At 47.3% G+C, this 25,453-nt stretch overlaps 1 protein-coding gene across 1 annotated transcript in view; it reads right to left on the bottom strand.

The window, feature by feature from the left end:
• Positions 1-5,383: 5,383 nt before the first annotated feature.
• Positions 5,384-25,453, bottom strand: part of LOC142567099 (nephrin-like) — a 102,982-nt gene continuing 82,912 nt past the window's right edge. The window contains exons 6-8 of the mRNA XM_075677820.1: positions 24,156-24,287; positions 15,721-15,809; positions 5,384-14,489 (exon numbers count right to left, since the gene is read on the bottom strand). Of these exons, the coding sequence (XP_075533935.1) occupies positions 15,730-15,809; positions 24,156-24,287 (212 nt within the window). The 3' untranslated portion in view covers positions 5,384-14,489; positions 15,721-15,729. The remainder of the gene's footprint in view (positions 14,490-15,720; positions 15,810-24,155; positions 24,288-25,453) is intronic.

Raw genomic sequence — 25,453 nt, 5'->3', positions numbered from 1 at the left:
GTTTGATTTTCAGACGAGAGATCTGAATACGCGGCCATGTTCGCTGCATGCAAACCAAAGTGCTAAACATGTGACGGCTTGCACTCTTGGCGTGTGATAGCTTGTGTAAGCTGGAGGCAATGAACGTTTAGTGTGCTGGTAAGCCGTGCGGTCGGGCTGGCATAGCCAGGTGGGCTGGATGAAGGTCCATGTCGTGTTCAACACCACCCTCCCCGGTGGTCTTGCCTTTCTCTCTCTTGATGCGCTTGAGATAGTGTTGGATCCACTACACACACACATACCCTGCTTTTGGGTTCGCTGAACGTTCAACATTGACATATTTTAAAAGTATTGCCCAAGCGGAGAAGGGATTTTGCTAAACTGAGGCTAGCAACACCCCTCCTCCTCCTGTACTGTGTTGTAAAACTGCTTGATTCAAAGCAAGAGTACCAGTATGTTAAAAGATAATAATGATGAAATACAGTAAACACGGGCCTGTGTGCGTGTGTTTACAATCTCGCACACACGCACACACATATCAATATAGGCACATAGAGAGAGACAGAGGGAGCGACCACGAGTAAAAAGAAATAGTGAGATCTGCACAACTTTCAACAGCTACGGATCATGGAAAGCGAACAGCTGTTATATCGCACGCTGGAGTGATGACACATCGCTAATTGCGTCAGTGTCTTCTGGGCTGACAATATCGCAAAGCTGAACTGATGGTCAAACGTCCTAAGGCATCACATGGGCTACGAGAGACACCATAACGAAGAGCTCCGCATTAATTACGGTCACCTAGGGTCATTTAATGTGAACCCAATGTCCGATACACGAGTGTTCTTGAACTTCGCCCCCATCAGAGTGTTGGTGGCCGGCTTGGAGTTAAACTCACGACTTTGCGCTCAGCTGCTGAACGCCGACTATTACGAGGTTCTAAAAGCAGCCCCCCTCTCCCTTTTCCAGACAGACGCTACCCTGCACTTCTTCCACGGCAACTGTGGCTTCACTGCACATCTTCTTTTTTTTCTTTATTACCTGCATTGGCATGTCACACACCAACGTACGGCGCACACATACACAACCAGCTGTTGGCAGGTCACAGTAGAAGTTTCAACCTGGTATAGGCTGACGTAATGCTGAAGAAGGAGGAAGAGAGGGAGAAAGCAAGGAGAGAAAAGGCAAGGAGGTTACCCAGACGAACGTCCCGTTGGCTACCCTACACTGGTGGTAAGGGGGCCTAGAAAGAGGCAAAGAGGCCGAGAACGAGCGCTGCTAGCACGCGGAAGGTTGCACGGGAGTACTATAAACGGTCACTCAAACCGGTGCATTTCAAGAACTGCACTAGTGCACTAATAGCCTTTTGTTCCAGCGACAGATGTTCAATGGCTTCCTCACACCTAGAGAGAGAGATAGAGAAGTCATATGGGAAAGGCAGGGAGGTTAACCAGGCTGAGACTACCCTGCACTGGGGAAGGGGGAAAGGAGATTGAAAGAGAAGGAAGAGAGAAGTTCATACTTTTCACAGTTACACAGAGAAGTGTCCATCGCTGAGTTGGTCACAGGCGGTCATACAGGCTGGTGCTTTCAAAAACCACAGCAGCGCCTTTGTAGCCTTGCACATAGCAGATGCTCGAGGCCACGGGCCCAAAATCTTCTCATCTGTAAAGGCTCTCTCAGCTAAGTGCTCCAAAGCTGGCCGAACAGCACTAATCTCATTTTCGTATGTGGGTTGGTTACATCAGAGATGTTTGATGGTTTCCTCAACGCCACATGTGCTGCAATTGGCACTGTCCGCCATTCCAATTAGGAATGAGTATGTGTTTGTGGAATAAACTCCTATTTCCAGGCGGCACAGTAATGTTTCTTCCCCATCGTGTAAAACCTGGTAAAAGTTTAGTTTCATACGTGGGTACATGGCATATAGGCACTGGTTGGTAAACTCCAGTGCATTCCATTTTCTTAGAGTTATAATAATATGGGCAAGACCACTGAGGTGCCGCGCTGCATCCACTCTCGAAAACGGTATCGAGATTCTTTCACATTCTCCATGTGCCTCACGGGCAGCTTTGTCGGTACATTCATTGCCAGTGATGTTGCAATGTCCAGGTAGCCACTGAAATACAATGTCGTGGCCTCTGTCCACCGCTTGATGGTAGCGTAATCGTGCCTCTAATACCAATTGTTCATGCGGGATGCGGGCAGAGCTGATAAGAGTGACTGCAGCGCTGTCTTTGGAGCCTCAAAACATAGCCCATTGATTTGGTGACTGTTGGAGTATATACACCTACAGGTGTCATACGTCGGGCTATAGGCTGTTCCCATACAGTAATGTAAGCGTTCGTAAACACCACTCAAAGTCATAGGCGGTACAGCAACGATACAGAACGATAGCAACCTTGTTATCTGTGAACGACACATCCAGCTTGGCATAAATAAAGTGGCTAAATGGGCTGATGTAAACGGTTTTAGGTTATGCCCTCAGAAAAGTACGTGCATCCTTTTCACTAATAAGAGAGGAATAGTGCCAGATCTTGCTATTGAGCTCTCTGGTAGCACATTACCTGTAAGTAGAGAGCACAAGTTTTTGGGCATTATACTGGACTCTAAAGTCACATACATTTCAGTTATCTAATACTTGAAGGCTAAATGCCTGAAAACAATGAACTTATTAAAGCTTCTATCAGGTACAACATGGGGCACGGACAGGAAATGCATCTTGAACTTGTGAAGGTGCCTCGTCGGCTCCCGTTTTGACTGCGGCGCGATAGTTCATCAGTCTGCTGCGCCCATTGCTTTAAAGATGTTGGATCCTGTCCATCGTTTAAGAATCCGCCTTGCGAACTTCAGGACAAGCCCCGTACAAAGGCTTTATGTAAAGCAAACGTGTCGTCACTCCATCTTCAGAGGTCATATGCCAGTTTTAGATATTTACTGAAAATAAATTCAAACTGTAAACATCCTTCCCATTCCGCCATAAACGATACCACATTTGCCACACTTTATCACAAAAGACCTACAGCGAAGCAGCCTTTCTCACTAGGTGTGAAAAAACTCAGTGCAGAAATGGGTACTCCACTATTTAAATATCACCTAATGAATATAGCGAAGCTGCTACCACCGTGGCAGAGGCAGCTTGTAGAATATGACAGATGTTTTATCGAAGTCATAAAACACGAGCTAGATGCACACATTCAAATGCCCTTTTCAGAACTGAAGTCGAAGTACTTACTCTTGCCCTGAATATTACAGGGACGCACCCAAGACATATGCTGGGGTGTCTTACGCGGCTGTCGGTCCGTCCTTCTCGGAATGCGATGTACTCCACCTCCAAACAAACATCTTTACCGAAGAAGACTATGCAGTACTATCGGCAGTGAAACACATCGACAGACTGACGCTCCAAAAGGCAGTAATATTTACCGATTCTTTAGGCGTCGTTAAAGCTTTAATGTTGCTGCAGAAACACAAAAACCCCGTAATTAGCAACATACTCATTAATCTGCTGTGTTTATGCATCTAAACAACAAGTCACAATATGTTGGGTGCCTCGGCATAGAGGCATCGAAGATAATGTTCTTGCCGACAATATTGCCACGTCTATAACAACGAAAACTGGCACCTCTTCCGCAGCTATTCCCTCTACAGATTTGAAGCCTTACCTATGGAAGACACTGAGGAATCACTGAAGAAGTAGGTAGGATAGCGAAACACTTAATAAACTCCACGCCATTAGGCTTAACCTAGAAAATTGGCAGCCTATAACAAAGATACGACGAACTGAGATAATTTTTTGCAGCCTTAGAATTGGCCACACGTATGCCACACACTCTCATCTGTTGAATGGTAATGATACTCATAACTGCAGTAAATGTGGCGAGGCGCTGACTGTACTTCATGTCTTAATAGAGTGAAAGGAATTAGAACCTTAAAGAAAAAAAGTACTTTCCTTTAGCGTATAAAGAACACGTTCCCATTCACACGGCAGTGTTTTCTTGGCATGAAACCGTTTTTTGACTACAAGTTAGCTTTAAGATTTCTTCAAGATGCCCGTACATTGCGAGTTATATCAGCCCCTATCGATTCGTAGCACATCCTCTCTTCAGAGGCTACTGTTGCGACAGCATTTTTGCTGAGCACGTGCCTCTCAGCCCTCGCGTGCGAGGGCCCTGTTGAGGCACCTGTGCTACTTTCACGTACACGTTTTATTACATTATCGCATCAGAAAAGAAAACATTTATGCTCACTGCTCACATCTCTCGTCAGTGTCATCATTTTAATACTTATATATTTTACGCAAGTTACAGCGAAGGATTTTAGGCCGATTTACAGCCATGCAACATCCACCATTCGCAGTACGTACCTCTATTTCATAAACGATTCATTGGAAACACATCGCCATGTGAATGGCGCTGTTTGGCTTGGTCTGCCCCTTGCACCAGAAAACGCCATACGCCATCATCATCATTTTCCCGTCTTCACAGAGTGCTCCAGCACCTTGGTTGAAGAGCGCTATTTACCTACTAATGCGCGAATAGTGTTTATTGCGCTATTTACACAGTGGTGCAGCAAATAATGTCTCTCAGTCTTGTGCTGGCCCGTTTGTTAGCCTTTAATCTTTTGCAACTGCAGGTGGCTCCATGAAGTTCGTGCACGGCTGCGGCGACTTCATGCTTTGCGCCTAACCTTGGACGTCCGTGATCCCATCAGTGAGTTGGCGGTTTGCCGCGCTTTTTTATATCGCACTCAGTATAGATTTGAACCCGTATTCACAAAAACCTGTTACGCTAAAACTGACAGTCACAGAAAATTTCATTGTTAGGGAAGGCTGCCGGCGAATGGCAAAGAGCACTCACGAACGAGAAGTTTTTTGTGAATCCAACCACTGACCCTCAGTGGTGGCACTGTGCACGGCTATGGCGTTCTGGTGGTCAACACAATGATTCAAATCCCGGCCGTGGCAGCCACATTTCGTTGGGGGCGAAAAGCAAAAATGCTTGTATACTTAATTAAGGTGTGCGTAAAAGAACCCCAGGTGAATAGTCCAAAGCCTTTCACTGGGGAGTCCTCTATACTCCACGGTGCAGTTTTGAGACCCTAAACCCCCCAAATTATTTTAAAAAGAATAGATCTGTGTCTTTTCCACTGTTGAACATATTTTCATGAAGTGGAATGCTGTGGGCTTACGCAGTGGCAAATTTCTGCGATGTTTTATGTCCGCAGTATGCAAAACAATTGCCCTCAAGTGGCAAGCGCAAGTGGCAAGCGCTGCGCGCCACAGATCTATACGGGCTGTGGACAGAGTAATATCAGTGAGTTCGACGGTACCTGTTATTGTATTCGTGGAAAATATCTCAGTAAAGCCCGTCAGAGTACGTTCACAACGGAAAGCTTAGACGTTCTTCAAAAAAACCTTTATTAACATTAAAACGATGTCGGGTGCTGCAACACAAAACGTGTATTTCGCTTTTAGAAAAACGAAATACATGTTCAACGAAGATGCTCACATTGAAAATAGACTTGTAAAATAGCGGGTTATTGTTAATAACACTTGAAGGGCAGCCAGTTCACATTGAAAGTAATCTAAGCCATGTGCTGGACGTAGGATGCCACGCTGTCATGCTAAGCATTTGTTAATAAAACAAGTAGAACTCTGCTCCTTACGCTTTTGAGGAGCAATTAAGTTTAGAAGAAATTTATCAACAGGAAAATTTCAAAAAGCCGTCATGCAAGCAATTTTTCACATTTCACACCTCTGGCAAAAATTACAAGGTTTATTTTTTAAAGCAATATCAACAATGTTCGGAAAATTGAGACAACTACAATATCTGGTACTCAGCAGATTTATTTACATTCCCGCTGTAACTTTACAGTGCCCAACACTTGGCAGGGTGATCAAACCTTCGGACGCTGTAGAGATTAGACAATTTATTGCTACATTTGACCGGAACGTGTGTCGCAGGACAGCCAATGAACAGAGTTATTGCCCGCAGACTCCGGCCATGGCGACAGTATCTAATACGCGGCGCTCAGAAATAGCCGCACAGAAGCAACGGTCAGGACTCAAAGCCCCCCTTCGGTTCCCAAGAGAACGATTCTCAATCTGTCTTCTTCGAGCCTCTTGGGGAAATTACGTTGAGGGCTAAGATACCGAAGTCGAACGGTGGGAAGCGAACAAGACGAAAAAAACAAAAACAAAAAGAGAATACTCGCCGCGCGAGGAGGAGCAGTGCACGCTAGCTGCAGAACAAATCCTGGGAGAGAAACTTTTGGCGAACCTAGGCCGAAGTATCGCAGGCATTTAGATTTGTTTTCGATCAGACGCACAGAAGTTGGAGAGTGCCTGCCACGACATAGATCAGGTGAGGAACCTCGGGTGCTCGTGTCTGATGGAGGCGAATTCTTCTGGCAGCGTTCGCGCCCGGAGAGCGTATACCTTCTCCAAGTCACGGGCCACGAATGCCAGGCGCCGAGATCTGCACATATTGGATTCTTTCTTGACTAATGAACAGAAACCATCACCGTCGACAAGCTCCTTGTTTTGTAACAGGGACGGAGGGGAGGTGGGCAGACCTAGACCCGTGCACAGCCGCCTGGGAAATGGGAGAGAAATGCGGCCGCGCCTCAGTAACGTCGAGCAGCGACTTTCTCCGCCTTTTTGAGACCGTTACACAACCGCGCAAGCCTGCACACTTGTGAGCGTGTCAGCGATCTTTCGATGAGACTGATCGAATGTAGCCCCCGTATCTTATTCTGTGAGACGCTTGCCCGCTTTGAGAAAGACGTTGAGTAGCAGCCTCTGAGAAGAATGCTAATCAAAAAGGAAACTACTGCCGAGGTGTTTTCGTCATCTGCCATGAAGACCCAGGTTTGTTCGGTGCTCCGGGAAGAATGATTACGGCTGCACACGCTTTGATCGTGCAGGAAGTGAGCAACCTCACAGGGATAATGCAAAGTAAATAACGCTTTTCCTGCTTCTTTTCGCTTTTGATATCTAGAATCAACAATGCTGTCATGAGCAATTATAAAAGAACGTGTTATTGTTTGCAGCCAGATTAGACCTACTGCATGTCATAATGCGCCTTTTTTCCTTGTGTTAAGTGTGTGCGATGAATTCATTGCTGATTTAGGAAGCGCGACAAAACGAGAGCAAGAAAGAATTTAACTGACAGGACAACTGGTCACTATATTTTTTTTGTCTCATGCCGTCGCTCCTCCCTCTAAGCTATTAATCTAAGCTATTGTAATTTGGTGCATGTTTTTTTTTTTTTTTATTCATATGATATAAGGAGATGTTGGCGCGCAATTTAAGGCGCCGGCTACTCCTTATCTCTTGGGTGGTTCTGTCATACATCATTCAGGGTGCACGGTTACATATCAAATAGTCTTTTCACACAAGCACACCTATGGCTCCACATCTACGTAGTCGAAAGTCTCAAAAGTACAAACGATACTGTCGCCTAATAACACTTAGCACACTATGTCTCCACACCTATGCATGTTAGTTGGGTAACAAACAGCAACATGTTCATTTTAGCGGCTCTCCATGAGTTTACTGAAACATTCAGGAGGTTGTGCTGCTAGAACGCAATTTTCGTGGTGCATTTTCATGGTGAATTCATGGTGCAATCGTGGGGTTTCTCCCATTTGTTTCTGTAGTCTATAGCTTTCGTCTACTTCTGCGAGGCCACAACAACAACGACGTGCACTGTCAGTTGCCTCCTTTTTGTCGTCATTTTGTCGCGCTGCCCAAATCAGCTAAGAATCCACACCACTCTCTCTATCGGTGCTTTTGCAATGCGCACTGGAAGTAAAAAAAGGTCTCTTACAGGGGCCGCGCAATAAATATATTTTTTTTTCACATTCATGAAATGTGTCTGGTATTAAAGCACAACTCCTAACGAGTCACCTGCAACAAAAGTTGAATTGTTCTTGTAGGAGCGGAGCTATCAGAAATCAAATGCTGATGTTGCCACGTCCTCTGTTCTTCCTCTCACGTTTTGTTGTTCGAACTGCGCTTGAAGCTGCGCGGTGCGATGCCCGCCATGCTCCGGCCATCATCACGCCGAGCCTTTGTATCGTCATGAGCTTGAGGTGACGTAGCGTGGCACTCCTCCGTGGCTCTCAGTCACGGAGGAAATTGTTATCATTGCAATGACGCCGTGCCTTGCCGCAAAACGACGCCACAGTGAGATCAGTGATGATATTTCTCCGCTTTTGTTCAGACTGTCGTGCCATCTTAGTCGTAACATCCAAAAAATCCAGCTAGTGGCCATTGTGCATAAATTCGCGTAGGAATGTGCAGAAAAAGTGGGATGGGGGGTGGGGAATTTCAGGAAGAGGAAAGAAAGAGCAGGCGGTGCCAAGGGGCCTTGCAGGCCCTGCCTGGGATCTACTGGGCTCTTATCTCCGTGATATTAAGGAGTAGAATGCCTTTGCTCTTGCATGTCATCAGAAGTTCTTAAATAAATTCGCATTTCAATGCTGTATACGTTGGAGAGCCTGTTTCCTGTGGAAAAGGGTCGCTTTCTGTGTGCAACAACCCTACAGAAGTATACATAAGTACTCGTGCAACCGCTTTCGAATTGAGCTTCCCATAATATGTACCAACCATAGGAGGGGTTGCTGAGCGTGCATTAATCCCCCACAGGTGTTTAAGAAAAAATTGAATTGGAAGAAATAGTCGTGACTCTGCGCACCTAAGCTTGCCTTCCACAGGGGAGCGTTAATTCCATTTTTTTACAGCGGCGCTGTGGGCGGGACTACGGCTCTCGGAGTTGATGACCTGCACAATCCGCACCCGCCGAGCGCCTTCGATTCACACACGCGCGCACGCACGCACGCACGCAAACATGTATTTGAATTTATGTGGTTAGCGCGTGCGAACCGATCCAATCTAACTACCAGAGCGCCACACCTTCAAGTAGGCTGTCCTGCCCTCCGGGACATTTCCTACCGCGAAGAAAATATACTATCGCTCCCGTTTCTGCCACAGCAGTGTCTATGAAGAAGATCCGATCGGGCAGCGTGCGTGACGTCACGGGGGAGATTGCGCGGCGGAGGGCCCGCGCAATCTGGACGGCTATGGCCCGGGGCAGAAGGAACCACCCGAGCGTTCCCTCTCCCCCGCATGCCCTCGCGACAATGAGAGCCGCGCTCTGTTTCCATTCAAAAGGGTTGCACGGCGGCACGGACGTTCTTCGGGCGCTGCCGCCATCTGCCAGCGGGGGCTCAGCAGATGGCGGTTCGCTCTATCTTTTCGCGATGCTCCGTCGCGAAAGTCGTTAGGCACAGCCCTCTGCCGGAGCGCGCGGCTCGATATCACCGGGGCGGCCCCGCTGCTGCTCCTCCGATGCAGGGCTCGCCAGCCACCACCGTGCCAGAGGTGGAGGTGAGGAGAGCGGGGGTAACTTTTGCCCGCGGCGTAGCACCGACGGGCGTGGTTAAGGGAGCCGAAGAAGCAGGCGCCGTCGGAGGCCAGAAGACGGGTCGCCGACTTGCCTCAGCCCCCCCGCCACCTTCTTTCCACCATTAGACAGCGGCGGCAGCCTTGCAGTGCATGCGCGCGCCAATGTAGCCGGCGAGCTCTCCACCTTTGCCGGCGGTGGCGGCGAACTCTCTCATCTCGCTCGACGTCCCACCGTCACCGGGCCCTGTGAGGCGGGACAGCGCACTTGGGACCCGAAAGAATGAATGCTGCATTTTTTGGAGGGGAAGTCTGCTGATGCGCGAATAAGTGCGAGCAGCGTTGTCTCCAGGCGGGCTCGCAGCGAGCTATACGGAGATGTCGAGAAAAAAAAAATAAGAAGAGGGTTGGTAGGCAGATAAATGAACAGTATATTTTCTCCAGGGTAACGCGAGTTCTCGTTGTCTTTCGCGCCCGTATTGCGCCTCCCTGACGAATCGAGGAAAAAGTGGGGCTGCTAAGAAGCGTCTTGTTTGTACTTCGCTCCCGCCTGCCGTTCCCTGGCTTCGTCACCTGTTAAGTTGGGCTCCCCAAGCTACAGCGTAAAAAAATAAACAATAAAGGAGGCAAGAAGGGAGATAGAGTGTACATATAGGATGGAGTCTAAGGGGATGAATCGAACGTAGTGACGTGACACCCGCCACATCGAACCCATAGTAGAGAACACTAGTCGCAACAGGCTCCTCATCGTTCTAAGATCAAGTGGAAGAGTTTTTTTCAAAGGAACGAAGTAATACGTGAGAACGAAGCTTGCTCGAGATTGTCTGCTTTTCAAATTTCAATTCACCTCACGTGACAACTGGCAAATAAGACGGTGATGCCGGACGCTCGGTGCATGGAAAGCGGGAAGCGTTTTGCGATGCAAATGTAATACAAGTCCGCAGCAACGCCGGTGACAGATTATGCTAGCAGAACATGATATTACGGTGCAAATTTACGCGTGACAGAGCCAGATACGCAGCACAAGCGGCGAATGTTTGTCCTGCCGCGCGTCTCGCAGCTGCGGTAAAACGTTCCGGCTCAAGCGTAAATCGCGATTAAAACGAGATTTCTAAGTGGATGTATTCCTAGATAGAATTCAGCGCTATCGCGCTTTGCAGAAATGAGGACAAACAATGAAACTAGGATACCTAAATGAATTCACAAACCGACCAACCAACAAACAAACTGAGCGAGTAACCACGAAAAACCAGTCTCGGAAAGAAGAAAAAAAAAGCGCTCAGGAAGAACAGTGGGATACCAAGATATGAGAACCACCGGTTCTTTTCAGCTGATCAGTGGCTGTCCTTTTCGGGGATACTTGGTTAACGCTACTCGAATTTTTTCCACACAGCCTCAGTTACATTAGACTGGGCATTTTATTGTATTGTTATTTTTTTGATAACGTGCAACGATATGTTGCGCTCAGCTTCGAAGGGAAGAAAAATGCGGCCTTTAATGCACGCGTTTCTCACTGGGCGAGAGCCATCGCCAGTGCGTTCTTAAACGTTGCCTTCACAACAAATCTAAGTTGTACATTTATTTACACATGCGTTAATAAATGAATAGTGATTTCACACCCTGCGCTACGCTTGTTCGTGTGTTTCCTCTCAACAACCACCAGCAGCAGTTAAGAACTTATTACAACAATTAAAAAAAATCCTTAAACTCGCTCACTCAATTAGCGGATTGCTCGTGGCGACACAAGTATTTGCTACTGATGAAGCAATAATAAAATAAATTTCTCAAATCCTTTTGAGATATTCGCCAGCTCGTACATACCAAAATAATACAAAACCATGTACACAAGGACCTATTGCGCTGTAAACACTGGTCTGAACAATGACTAAAAGAAACGTACGCACGGAGCTTCAATTTTTGTGGGGGGTGCGTTGTAAGATTGCCCACAGATTGACGGTACAATGCGCGCACGTTTATATTTCTGATAGTAACTATCGCAGAGGAGTCATCTCGGAAACGAGGTGGTCATTATCTTCAGGCGATTGCCCTGAGCATTTTTGAGCCGACAACCAGCAAATCTAAACTGCCCGCTAACGAAAACACGCGAAAGCTATTGAGCACGTAGTCACGTGTTACGGATAGCGTGACTTCTTGCGCATGGCCTGACATCACGGCCCGATTTCGTTCGCGAATTGACAGCGCTGGCGCTGGAAGCACGAAGATTTTCCTCGCGCGGCAGCGTGGAAGCTGCCACACTTCCACACTGCCGCCGCCATTTTCTTCTCGTGCCTCTTTCACAGTGCGGCGTTCAGCTTTTAGAACGGGTGAAGTCTGCTCGGGGATGAAGTGTCGGCCAGCCCCGCCGAAACAGTGCCTCTCTGTTCCAGTCGAGGCAAGTTCGTGCCACCGGAAAACGTGTCCATGCTCGACGACAGCCAAAAGGAGCACAATTAGCGAGTCACGAGTGCCTGCGAACATTCGTTGCGAGCTGAAGCTGGCTTCAAATGGTCCTAGACTTTCACTGGGTCTCGACGCTGAAGGCGTTATAGTGTGAACAAAGCACTTAAAAAAAAAAGGGAAAGAAGAACGTAAACGCCGCACGCGCCTGAACCTAGGTCGATCATTTTTCTAAGCTGCACGCTGAACTTTTCGATTTCCTTATCTGACCCGAGGTTCCTTATGGCGACGTTTAACTTCAGGAAGCTTCGAAGGGAGGCATATGAGGCAGCGATAAGTAGTGGTTGCATTTTGCACACAAAGTATCTTATACACAATTTACTGACTACGCCTGACTTTCTTTTTCTAGTCGAAATAGCGTCCGTCGCGAACAGAGACCACCGGCAAGCGCGGGGAGACCTCTACATTGCGGTTGTGACCAACAGAAGAGGTTGCACTGGGATTCTCCTTCACGAGGATTGTGTGGAGCAATGATACCGTATGTGCGACAAAGTGTGGCTGGCAAAAAATGTCTCCGCGTGGGCTATGTTGAAGAGATAAAAAGACGCATCATTGATAGCTGATTTTATGGCCACAAGATAAAAAAATTCGGCAATTTGTCGCACCATAATAATAATAATAATAATAATAATAATAATAATAATAATAATAATAATAATAATAATAATAATAATAATAATAATAATAATAATAATAAAAGCAAACGAGCTTGCAAAATGGATTTTGGAGCCTCGCGAACAACTCGGTATTAGGCTAATGACGAGTGTAAGATGACAAACTGGGCTACTAAGACCGCTTTCGTTTGAGCATTCAGCGGGGGGTCAGAATTCCTGTCGACAATCGCCGCTTCTCCAGCTGAAGATGGACCTTCATTTTCAACTTGGCAAAGAAATGGATCAAAGCTCTTCAAGCAACGTCTTTGGCGGCACCTCTCATGTGCCGCATGCTCGAATACGCCTTCACAACTCGTGATTGCGAGCACCCACATGGAATGCGGTCGAGAGAGGTTTGCGCGCAGCGTGCACAGGAAACCATGCCCCGTGAGGTCACAGCGCTGTCACTGGCGGCCGTATACGAGACGATGTGCCTCTTGTGACACGTTGGCGAACGTACAGCGCGTGCTTGAGTAAACTGTACATGGTAGGCTTGGACGACCGTAAAACTTCTAAAGGACAGCACAGTGCTCCAGAAGCCAGAATATATTGTACGCGCTCAGTGCATTGTAGAACGAAGAAACATGGAAGGAAATCAACGGTCTGTTACTTGTACCGTAATTCAGTCATTCGAAAGCGTTGTTTTTACGTAACTCGTGATTTATATGACAACATCGGAGACACATGCTCCTTATCTTAGCCGCACTCGACAGCGGCGTAACTCGCTCTTAAGAAAAGCCGCATTGAGCACAAAGAACACGACATCCTAAACTGCTACGAAGCACTAAATCGGGAAGGGTGCGGGTATAGGCTAGGAAACCAATGGAAACAATGTATTCTACGAGTCATTGTACGTACCATATATGTTCTCGTCACACACTCAACATCACGGACCCACTATCATACATAAAATATAGCTGATTACAATACTCCAGTGGTCGATCTCATCCTATTAACAGCGATACTATGATGAGCTTATCGCGGGGGCCTATAGCGGCTGTATCGTCTGGTGGCTACATGCGCAAGTGAAAACATTTTGAAACCAGCCTTGCTGTTAACAAAAAGTGAAGCGCCGCCACTTCTATAACGCAGGTGCTTCACAGCAGCCACACAAGACTTACAGCGGATAAACACATACAGGCATAGCTACATGGTGCAGCGAAGCAGGCAAAAGGGGAGAAAAAAAAAGTAACAAATAAAGTAACGATCACTGCGTCTCTTATCCGTTTCTACGAAGCTCCTTCCCGAAGTGCAACGGCCATTGCAATGTATGCAGACCGCTCACTGAAAAGCGGCAAATCGATGGCTTTCGCGACTCAGAAAATCACCCTTTCTGAGCTCTCAAGCGCACTTTTCGCCGTCCAGCAGGCGTCCGTCGTTTGCTTCGTGGCTTTGTCCCACAATCGGCGCAGCGCGAAACACCGACGAAGAGGGCTTCCCCGGCGGCTGTCCCTCACGTGGAGTGCACGCGTGCTCCGGGCGATGCCAACTGAGAAGTGATCGCAAAGAACACGTGTGTAGAATACATGGGTGGCATGGAATGAGCAATCCAACATTCAAGACGTCGCAGTGACGTCGTGTGTACGACTCCTCCTGTATGCGTAGTGTGTGCATGCGTATGATACTCGTTCAGTATATGCCGACTCCAGCGATCATCACAATGGCGAGAGCCAGGCCCAATTTTAGCGGGGCCGCGGTGGAACGCTCGAGCGTCAGCGCCAACGGCTGGCGACCGATCGGGTCGAGTGAACCGACCGCCGCCCTGAGTTCGGCGAGGGGCAGGTGGTCGTCCTCTCACTGCACTCACATCACCTCGCGGGAGAAGGTCTGCAGCCGTATGCCGTTGTGGCGGCTGTGCAGCTGCGGTAGCGTGTAGTACATGTCGGTCGTGTGGCAGGGCAGGCGTCCAGCGATGGATGCGGTCTCGCGAACGTACGACACACCTTCTTCGAGGTTGGCGCCGAACGGCCCGCTCGATGCAGTCGGCAGCCCTGGAGAAACACGTGAAAGAGCGGGGGGCGCACACAATGAGGCACTGCAAGACGCAAATCGTTAACAGGTCATTCTCAGGCAAGATGGTCCGACGGAGCCCGCCGAACATTGAGAAAGCCGTCCCAAAGCGAGCAGAGAAGAGCGGCCACGCGGGTCCAGAAAAAAAAAAAAGGCCAAACAAGCGATAAATTTAATTTCAGGGCCCGGTTGCTTCCGACAAGGAATAAAGGCTGTGCCGAAAACACTCACTCGTGATTGAGTTGATGACCTTGCTTCAGAAGATAAATCAAACCGCTCAAAAAAAAAAAAAGAAGAAGAAGGATTATCGCGATCATTGATGGGCATGCCACCTTGCGCTATTCAACTATAACAGCTGCTTCGGTTAGTTTCTCGGCGAGTTTGCACCTAGGTGCTCGCATATCAACGAGTGCACTCTCCCAGTATACTCGGAAAAACTACTAAACAAGAATACTAATCAGGCTTACAACAGACATCTCCTTATCATAACAAAGGATGAAAGAGCACAAAGAAAAGCCCCAGCAAAAAATACCGATCACAGAAAGGGGTAGCGAGAGAGAATCCTACAATAAACTCCAGGAAAACAAGAATACGGAATCCGTTTATGCGTCAAAAGCTGAAATAGCCACCCTGATTGTACACTTGGCAGCGAAGCATAGTCCCACGACCACATGTAGCTCTTTCCTGCACTTTATTATTCTCAGAAAGAAATGACATTTTGTCGTGAGGAACTCACAGGAATCTGCAGCGAATCGACATTATATGTTGAAGTTGTGATGCTGGCACAACATTATTGCGGTGAGTCTAATTTGTCTCCTTTTTGCTGTGACCTTAACTGCATACGCAGTCAATGACAAGTTGGTCTCGGTAAATTTAGGCCTTCCAACTTAAATGTTGATGCTATATAACCTTCATGAACAACATACAGGGCACATGGCGAACTAAAAAAATGGCAAGAGTTTTAAAAGCTAGTGCAGGCACAAGTGACCATAATCCAGTCAAAGTAAATGCTTCATCTCAGTCTAACCACTTTTTTTTTTGTAGGTTCTTGCTATTCTGCGCAAATTCTTATGTTTCCTGTAACGGGCTGGGGTCTATGTAGTAGAAGAAATGTCTCGCTTGAGGCGTAGCAGGGAGATGTATATTTTTTGTGCAACTGTTATTGAAGGAATTCAAGCTTAAGCGAAGAAGTACGCAAAAAATATTACTTACCTTTAATATCTAGCACTGAAACTTCTTCGTCAGCTGCGTCATATGCTTCCTTTCGTACTGTCGCGTTTCTGTCGATCGTAGCAAGACATCTGTAACGAATAGCAGAACGCACACAGAAAAAAAATTTAAAACATTTTCTTTGGACGAATAAAAATGTTTAAAAATGTTTACACATTTTTATTCGTCACATTTATTCATGTTTACACTTCATGTTCATGTTCACATCTGAATTTGTGAACATGAATGTTCAAACATTCATGTTCACATTTCATGTTTACAATGTTTACACATTTATTCGTCACATTTATATATTTTACTCCAACACATTTTTATTCGTCTTTAGACGAATAGGGTAGACACACGCCCTGTTTGCTACCCTGTACTCAGAGAAGGAAGAGAAAGATGGCACTAGTTGCGCGCACAGTTGAAACTGTACATTGAATCTATAGTCGGTCGCGGAGACCTATCGACATCGTGTACTGCAATCCAAATTAATATTTCTTCATATGTTATTACCAATGATTACGTACAGAAAGAGGTCCCGTAATCCATAGGCGATATTGAAACGGGCTGTAGCTGGCAAATGCATGAAGTAATTAATGAAATTAGAAGCAGCCAATACACTTTCTAAAGGGTCCCTGCTAAGAACATATTGCATCTCGCTTTTATTTTTATTTTTTTACTTTGCTACGCATTTGTCGAATCTGTAAGTACAGTAGGAAGCCTCGGTTACTCAAAAGCGCCACAAATAATTACATCACCAGTTCATAAGCGACTGGCTCAAATAGGCGCGCCTAGTGCAGCTCTGCTTCGGACGTGAAACAGGAGGCCCGGTTACCACTACTCTTCATCTTTTAACCCTGTCGCTCCCCAAACCCGTTTCCTAGCGGGCAGTAGCATCCCATGGAGCCAAATAACCCAGGCCGACCTCTTTCTTCCATATATTTTGCCTCTCTGTTTCTCTCCGGTTCCATCAGGGAAAGTGTAGGCGAGTCACCTGATATCACAAACCACTCGCCCGCACGCCAGCCACATCGGTGCAGTGGGTAAAAGCCACATAATGACCCTGTCGTCGAAGGCTGATCGCGCGCGCCCACATCAGCTTTCCCGCTCTTCTTCATTCTGCTCATTTGACACGCGTTATGGCTGCTATCCTCTGCTGCCGATTCTCTGAGAAAGCATAGGGTTCCCCTATCACCTTCCTTTATCCGCCGCGGTAACTCTGTGACTAAAGCATCGCGTTGCTGAACGCCAGGGCCGAACGCAAAAGCGCTCCCACACCCTGCATTGGGTACACATCGAGAACTCCATGTATAGTCAAAATTAATCCGGAGTCCCCCCCCCCCCCCCCCTACGGCGTGCCTCATAATTATCAGATCTCGGTTTTGGCACGTAGAATCCCACAATTTGAATTGTAAAGCTAAATGTGAATTTTAATTCTCCCCTCTTATTTCGTCGAGAGCTCAATCGATTTAGCTTCCGGTGGAACGGTCACAGCGTGGGTGTGCGTGCCAGTGGTGTGTGGCACCACGGCGCACGTTTTCGGCTACAGCAAATTCAGGCGGCGATGTAGTTAAATGTCTGTTGCACTCTCGAGGAATCGAGGTTTCACGCCGCAGTTTTCGTATCCCCACGTATCTATTAAAGGAGAAAGAAAAATGAAAAAAAAATTCTCGAGGTTACGGCTTTACAACTTGTCAACGGGATATCCGCTCACAGTTCAGGCAGAAGTCAAAGGGAAGCAAACTAATATTTGTACAGAGCCGCAATTTTTTAGCGATGGGCCTCTCACTCGATTCTGTGCCACTATTATCATCTGCCGTTCACAGCCGGCTGATCCTACTGATAGCGCGGGCCGAGCGTCGCTCTGACCACTGACGAAGCAGGAAAAGCGCGAATAGCAATAGCAAGGTTTGAGTACGGGCTAGTTGGTATTCCATGTTATCAAGCGTGTCTACGTCGTCCTTTTAGAGCACAGCTCTTTGGCGTCCGTTCCTGGGTTTCGCGTCGTCGTCGGCGTTGTCGTCGGCCTCGTAACCAGCTCCGCCCCCCTTTCATCCCCCCAGCGCTAGCAGCGACCGACTGATACCGCTGGATGCCGCTGACGCCGCTAGAGAGTCAAGATAACGTGACTGCATAGAACACCGTCGCCGCCATGCAGAAAGAGGAGGAAAGGGTCCCCACCCCCCCACCCCCTGTTCTTGTGTGGCGGATAGGGTGCTCTTCAGTTGCCGACGCGCCGGTTATTTCACGTAGGCCCCGGCACGTCGACGAATACGTGACCACCTTCCCACGGCTAGACCTGGTTCTTAGCAAAAGGATAGACATTTGGGCGAGTTGGTACGTTAACATGATTTTGGGTTCTAGCGCGAAGTGAACACGGACACAGGTCCTGTCTGCTTCCTTTCTGTGTCCGTGTTCACTTCGCGCTAGAACCCAAAATCTGGTTCTTAGCGCTGCGGAAGCGAGGGTATCATATTGTTTGTGTCGGCATCGGCGGCGTTGTCCCTGAAACCAACTCCGCAGCTGGGGTTGACTCACTATCGGCGTCAGCGGCATCAGTCAGTCGCTGCTATCTCTTCCCTCCTCCCTTTATCGTGTTGTCCGCTTGCTGCGCGCGCTTCTGCCCCCATCGTTTGCCGCTGGGTGTACACGCCGCCCCCCTCCCCCCCTCTTCCTGCGAGTCTCCGGTTGTCAAAGCGCCGGCTCGAACTTAATTCCTTTCTTCGCTCCTCCTCCAATGCAACCCCTGTGCGGTGGCAATCAGAGAGCCAGATCGGTGGCGGCGGATCTGTATATGTGCACCGCCTGAGCCGAAATTGCCGCTGCCGTTCGCCCTGTGCGGTGGCAATCAGAGAGCCAGATCGGTGGCGGCGGATCTGTATATGTGCACCGCCCGAGCCGAAATTGCCGCCGCCGTTCGCCACTGCGAAATTATCTGCCAGTTCTTTCTGAGCCATGAGCGAGACGACCGATGGAAGTCCTCCGTCTGCTGCTGCTGCTGCTGCTGCTAAACGAGCTGCCAGAGCAGAGGCCCAGCGCCGTCGCCGTCAGAATCCAGAGGTGCGTGCCGCCGAAGCAGAAGCTTACCGTCGCCGCCGTCGAGATGATCCAGGAGTACGGGAAATATAAAAAAAAAATTCTGTGATAGCGCATACATGTGTTGCTCGATTTCTTTGCCTCAATCTATCGAAAAGGTGAAACAGCTTATTTGCTGCGCTCAAATTTCGCATTAGGAAGTAACGTAATCGTCGGTAATTTTTTTTGTCCTCTGTCTATGTATGCGCTGTAAGTGACGCTTGATAAAAAAGCAATAGCATCGGAAAAGGCGTCGCTACAATATCGCGGCCCTGGGTTTGACGAAGGGAGGTGCGCATGCCGGTTTTCAGCCGTCACAAGTTTGTGTCTGAGAAAAAGGGCGTTATTTGGTTAGAGCGTTAATTATCATTTAATAGAAAAAGTGGCCACTGGCACGTGTCTCTGTGTGAAAGCTATTATATACAGGGTGTCCCACGTAACTTGAGCCAAGACATTAAAAGTGAAAGGCGCGTCGGAAGCGAATCGAACCGAACGTATACCATTCGCAATAGCCTATAGTAACTCAGACAATATTTTTCTTTTGCCCATAACTCGCTAATTAAATAAGCTTAATTACCAAACTTGTTAATTATTGGCTGAGGGATGCCAAGTATGGTAGGAACATTTGTAGATCCCCTTCAGAAACCACCGATCGAGTTGTTTCCGGTACAATAAGTCTCACTCAGCCCTTTTTTCCCCCCGAGTGGCAAAGAAAGGCCGCGAAATACAAAAAAGGCCACGTGACGGAGCGCTTGCGCAGTGGTATCGTGCTGCTCTCAAGCCCACGTTCGGTGAACCAGGTCGGCTGCATCGTGACTGGTGACGGTGAAGCGGCAGTGCGTTATGATAATTGTAAGCAGCTGGGCCGGCGGCTCCCGTCCGATGACGGTGCAAATACATACAGCCGACCTTGTTCACCGAACGCACGCTTGAGAGCAGCACGATACCGCTACGCAAGGGCTCCATCACGTGGCTTTTTTTCATATTTCGCGGACTTTCTTTGCAACCCCCAAAAAAGGACTACGTTAGACGTGTCGTACAGGAAACGACTCCAGCCGTGTTTTCCGAAGATTCTCTAAAATCTGCGTATCATACTTGGGATCCTCAGCGAATAATTAAAGAGTTCGGTAATTGAACGTAATTGTCATTGTTAATTGTTAAATGTGCAGCGGTGGCGTAGAGGTAGAACACCTGCCTCGTGTGCAAGAGGTCCGTGGTTTGAATCCCGGTGCCGCGCAATTTTCCACTGGATTAAACAAAAAATCCGCGTGTTGATAAAATTGCATAAACAGGCCTGAAGTGTGGCCTGATCCCGGTGACCAGAACCGGTAACGCACTCCCTCACCAGGGCAGGATTGGCCACCCTGGTGCAGTACTAGGCCACAATCTCCTATATGAACACAATTAATGAGTGCGTTATGGGGAAAACCAAAAATTGCCTGAACTACTATAGGCCAGTGTGCATACTGCGGGTTTGGTTCAATTCGCTTCCGACGCGCCTTTCATTTTTAAAGTATTGGCTCAAGTTGCGTGGGACACCCTGTATATACGGCGCCGTTGGAGCACCGTGGAGCGAGTCACGGCCTAACTGTAAAGTACCCCATAACATGAATGTGGGACCGCCGTTGTTTGGTCATAAAAGTTCGTGCTCAGAGACAAAAAGTGTTTCGTGCAATTTGTCTATAGATAGTCCCTCTGAAATTGCTTACGTTGTAAAAAAATTAAATTATGGGGTTTTACGTGCCAAAACCACTTTCTGATTATGAGGCACGCCGTAGTGGAGGACTCCGGAAATTTCAACCAGCTGGTGTTCTTTAACGTGCACCTAAATCTAAGTACACGGGTGTTTTCGCATTTCGCCCCCATCGAAATGCGGTCGACGTGGCCGGGATTAAAAATTTTCGTGCACTGAGCCGTGCGGTGTGGCCGACCATGAGTACCTCTGGCTATTCTACGCAGTTTTCTTGCCCCCCCCCCCATTCATTCTTTCTCTCTTTCCACTTGCTTCATAGCGTAAGGAAAAATGACACTCAGATTCTATATCTACAATCAACGTTAGTTTCTTTTATGTACAGCTTGTGACGACAAAAGGAAGCAGTGCAGACAACGAAGTAGACGAGCAGAAAACATTTTAAACATGCAACGCCTTTAGCTCCCGTCGTCGGCGACCTTCAAATGACCCTAAACCAAAAGCTCGTTATCCGGGCACTCACACGAGAACATTCGGGCAAGTTGCGAGAACAAAAGGAGATCATCCGTGCAACCAGTCGAAACTTAAGAAAATGCGGTCTCTGGCTCCCAACCCTTTGTACAGTACACGTATTACATACGCTAGTTATTGCCCAAATAGGTTACAAAAAATATTGCGTCCGAGTTCTTCCTATTGTTTGCTCACAATAGCACTGAAGCTGTAACTTCTAGAACGCTGAAGTTTTACTTGTTATTTCCAGTAGGCGACGTTCGAAAGGCAGATACCCGGCACCATACACTTCATTGTCATTTTTTGGCGCTGAGACAGGGTTGCATGTGCTATTTTTAACGCCAGCGGTCCGTGAGTTCCGCGGCGAGGATTTGGCGTCGCCTCGAGATATGGCACCACGCTTCGTGGCGCCTCCTTCAGGCGATTTTCTTCTTCTAGCTGTGTAGTGCTCTCTGTCTTCCCGGCGTCTTTCGCTGCCTGTCGTGCCACCTTCAGCCGGTTTACTTCTTCCAGCTGGGCAGCGTCCATGTGGACCAGTGCGCAGTATAGCGTGGTGCAGTGTGGTGGGGTGCGCTGTTGCGAATATGCACTACGCCCATTTTAAGACTGTGGCTAGTATCATTTGCAACCAATCTGCTTTGCCGGTTGCCATTTCATACTTAATCTACTCTCGATTACGGGAGAGCCAGCAATTTTTTTACATCTTGAAATTGCGGGGCTCTCAATGCAAGCTACATCTTACGTTGTATTTCCTACTATAATATGTTGTTTCGTACGTGGTAAAATATCGTCACGGCATCGTTTTACCAATGCCCATTGATTTTCCTTATCAAAAGCGAACTTTTCATTTTGTCATGTCTGTTTTTAACGTTTCATTGTTTTTTTTTGTGCTCACTCTTGAATGGGCTCAAACAGGGTCCGCAATATGCGTATATGAAAGAATAACTAATCTTACTTTTCACTCCGTTAAAAGAGCCAGCTAACATCACGCCAAAAATTAGACCAAACGACGGCTTCTTAAACAGCTGTCGATTAATATAAATATTTTACCAGGGAGAATCCCCGCAAGAAAACTGCAAGGCTGTAGTGATATTTAATACTTACGTCTTCTTGTGACCTCCGGCTTCTTTGGTGCAGCAAGAAAAAAAAATAAAGAAACAAAGAAAGAAAATACCACAGTGAAGCTTCAGCTGATCATGAGAAGTGCCCCTGAGCGGCTGATTAGCGTGCGCTGCGCGCTGTCTGGCCAACGCGCGCACGCACTAGAAAACAAATAATAGTGGACGACTAAGGAAACTCGCACTGAGATACCTTCTACGAAAGAAGCCAGTTAGGAGTGAGAGACTTGGTACGCGCATTTGTTATGGTCTTGGTGGTTGCTTCTTCTTGCCACCTCGATTAGGTCATCAATCAACTCCAACGCCTTTGTGGCGGTAAGACGACCGCTGTATCGAAAAAGAAAGAGAAAACTTCGCACAAATGGCGACGATATCCACACTTCTGCAGGGTGGCCTTTCGAAACACCTTTTGCTAGCACGTTGCGGGGTTAAGTGCCGCGTGCCTTCAGGCGTGGGGCATAGACGAGGAGAAAATGACGTGCAGTGCGCTTCAGCGATGATGAGATTCACAAAAGTTTAAGCAGAAAAAAAAAAAAGGGACAGTGTACGTGCGCAGAAAGAGTGACGTTGAATCTGCAAAAAAGGCGTTTGCAGAATAGATAAGTGTTACATTTTTTCAATATTAATACAATTTTCGCGTAACTCACTGGTTACAAAAGACTATCCGTAAAATAGCATAAAGTATTTTTTTAACATTACACGAAAAGTTAAGGTTACCACTTTTCTTCCTATCGCAATATCGTTTCTTAAGCAGCAGTGCTGACGTGCAAGTCATCGGGAAAATGCTCGCATGGTGAATAACAATAAAATATTTTTCGAGGGCTGATGTAAAATAGTGACAAAAAAAGCCTATGAAAAGCATAGGAATGAAAAAACAAAGATAAAAAAGAATTAATCTCACGCCCTCTCTTATTTGCTATGTAAGACTATATCTTGCTTCTAAAGTATAAATGGTTTGAGTTTGAGGTGTCCAGTGCAAAGTAAGAGTTTTGTTGATGCAAAAATAAGTCCCGTGCAGTTCCCCAAAATAATCTACAACACGCAAAACACAGTGACTAAATATGGTGAGAAAGCAGCGTGACGGACACAGTGGGTCAAGTTCAGAAGTTGTCAGCACCCTAAAGCAACACGACACAGTTGATCACGTGATAAGTTCTTTGTTGTAGCACTCATAGCCAGTCGCGACTTAGGCTGAGCTTCAAGACTGTCTCGTATTACAAGATGATTTATTTAGTGACTTTGCACTAGTGGCTCCTGCTGCGCTTAGTTACCGAATATCTGCGTTTAGGCGCCAAGGAACCATGTTACTCCAAAGAAACAAATGTGTGAAAAGTGAACGGCAAGAGCAAAGAAAAAGAAAGCGGAGAGAGTGTAGGGGAGACACGGAGTGAGCAAGTTGTGCCTGTGCGCAGACATCGAACGAAATAAATGGCAAAAATCTTTGCCATTGTTTCACTCTATCTGGGACTTGGTATATAAAGCCGCACTCGTGACAGTGCGTGACAGCTGAGTTCAACGGGAAAGATTTGTGAGCAACAAAAGATGAGAACCGACTGCTGCCGAAGGCAGCTATTTTACTTTCGTTTTGCGCGCTCGCGCAGACGCAGAAAAGGAGGTAGACTTTGTAAGAAAATAAAAGATAAAAATATTAAGAATAAGAAAGAGAAGGCGAGGGCTGGCGCGTGGCGAGACGCGCTTCTGGGGGTGATTTAAGACCAGCGTGCTTTCTCAACACGCAGCTGACACGTTGACAGAGTGAGACCCCGTCATATGTCATGATTCTGTGACAAGCCCCGGCAGGGAGGCGAGTTTTCGGGGTTAGTTCAAGCACGCGTGCAGGAGGGCGCCCGCGTCGAATCGGTTTCCTCGTACTGTGTGCGACCGCAAGGCCCAAAGGCTGTTATTTCGGTTCGCGGCGAAAAGGGGCATTCAGCAAAGGGGCGTAGCCATGAAATGTTGGTTAGTACAGAAAAAAAAAAAATCGGCAGTAACGACTGCCGCGTCGCAGCCCAGCGATGCCGTCAAATTGTCCAACTTACCTCTGAGCGTCTGCTTCTTGCGCCAGCGATTCACAACGAATGCAAGAACCAGTAGCACCAGGCACAGAATGACCAGCACTACTATCAGTATGCTTGAGTAGACACCGAGACCCAGGACGTTCCAGGCGTGTTCTGCAACGCGCAATGTACACACATTGTCCATGCGTTCAACTGTGCATCTACAAAGTGCGCACTGGTCCTGTTGTATGTGGTGCTGTACTTATATGCATGGCTGCGCTATTGGGCTCTCTTTCCGTACGTCTCTTCGCACAGCTTGCGGTGGTGCTGGCTCTGCTAAAGTCGCCGACATCTCCTTTAAATTTACGTAAATGACGAAATTTTCACGTCCACCAAGTTCTCGGCAGTGAGCGAGTAATAGTGCGCTATACTGTCGCATGCAAATGTGGCAATAAAGCGATCGTTGCGAACGGCAACGTTTCTCCTCCGTGGTGTGCTGGGGGCACGCGGTTTGCTTTATGGTAATTGTAGGCAAGCATACGTGCCGGCAACCTTCTATAGAGCATGTCCGCATAGTGGCATCGCATTCCACTCATGCACGCAGTCACCATGGTTTCATTTCAACCTTTTAACGGCAACCTGGTAAGTACGTTTCTGCAAACAGGTCATTTCGAATTTGAAAGCGGCGCAGTCAGAACGCTAATCATTCGCTTTTATGCGCAGGCAGATTGATCGAGTAACAACAAAGATAAAAGCAGGCCTTCAGTTACGAAGCGCTGATTTGAGTTTTACGCTTTCTTTTTTAAACAAATCTTACCGCCTGCTGTTCGGGGGACGCATAGCCAGAAAGGACGTTTTCATTTCGCGTTTTTCTACCGAGGCTCGTACGGAAAAGACGGAATTTATTTTCAGTTATTAAACATATAGCTTAACCGCTTCAATTAGTTCCCTGCCGGATTCTCATTCTCTTTACTTTATATTTTGTTTCCCTCTCAGATTCTTTTGAAGTGGAAGGCAACAAATCGTCAGAATCTCTTATACCCGAATTACATGATGATGTAACTGTATGATCACTGGAAACGAATTTGGTTAATTAAAAGACGTTCACTTGGACGTCGGGGTGGTTCGTGACCTGTGTCCTTCCGCTTAACGGCCGCCTGCGTGGATTAATTAACGTCAGCACTTTCGTGGGCCCAATCAAGAATCTCCGCTCTGAAAAAAAAAAAAACTTAAGGCTTCATTATTTGCACATCTACGAGATTTTGGTGAACCGTCTTCAACAACGTTCGCTACGGAATGAAGCAACATGCAGAGAAAGAAAGTCTTGCTCCACAGCTGTC

Source organism: Dermacentor variabilis, chromosome 1 (assembly GCF_050947875.1).
Source record: "Dermacentor variabilis isolate Ectoservices chromosome 1, ASM5094787v1, whole genome shotgun sequence".
NCBI lineage: Eukaryota > Metazoa > Arthropoda > Arachnida > Ixodida > Ixodidae > Dermacentor > Dermacentor variabilis.
Note: the sequence above shows the minus strand (reverse complement) of the source record. Positions and strands in the feature narration are given on the sequence as shown.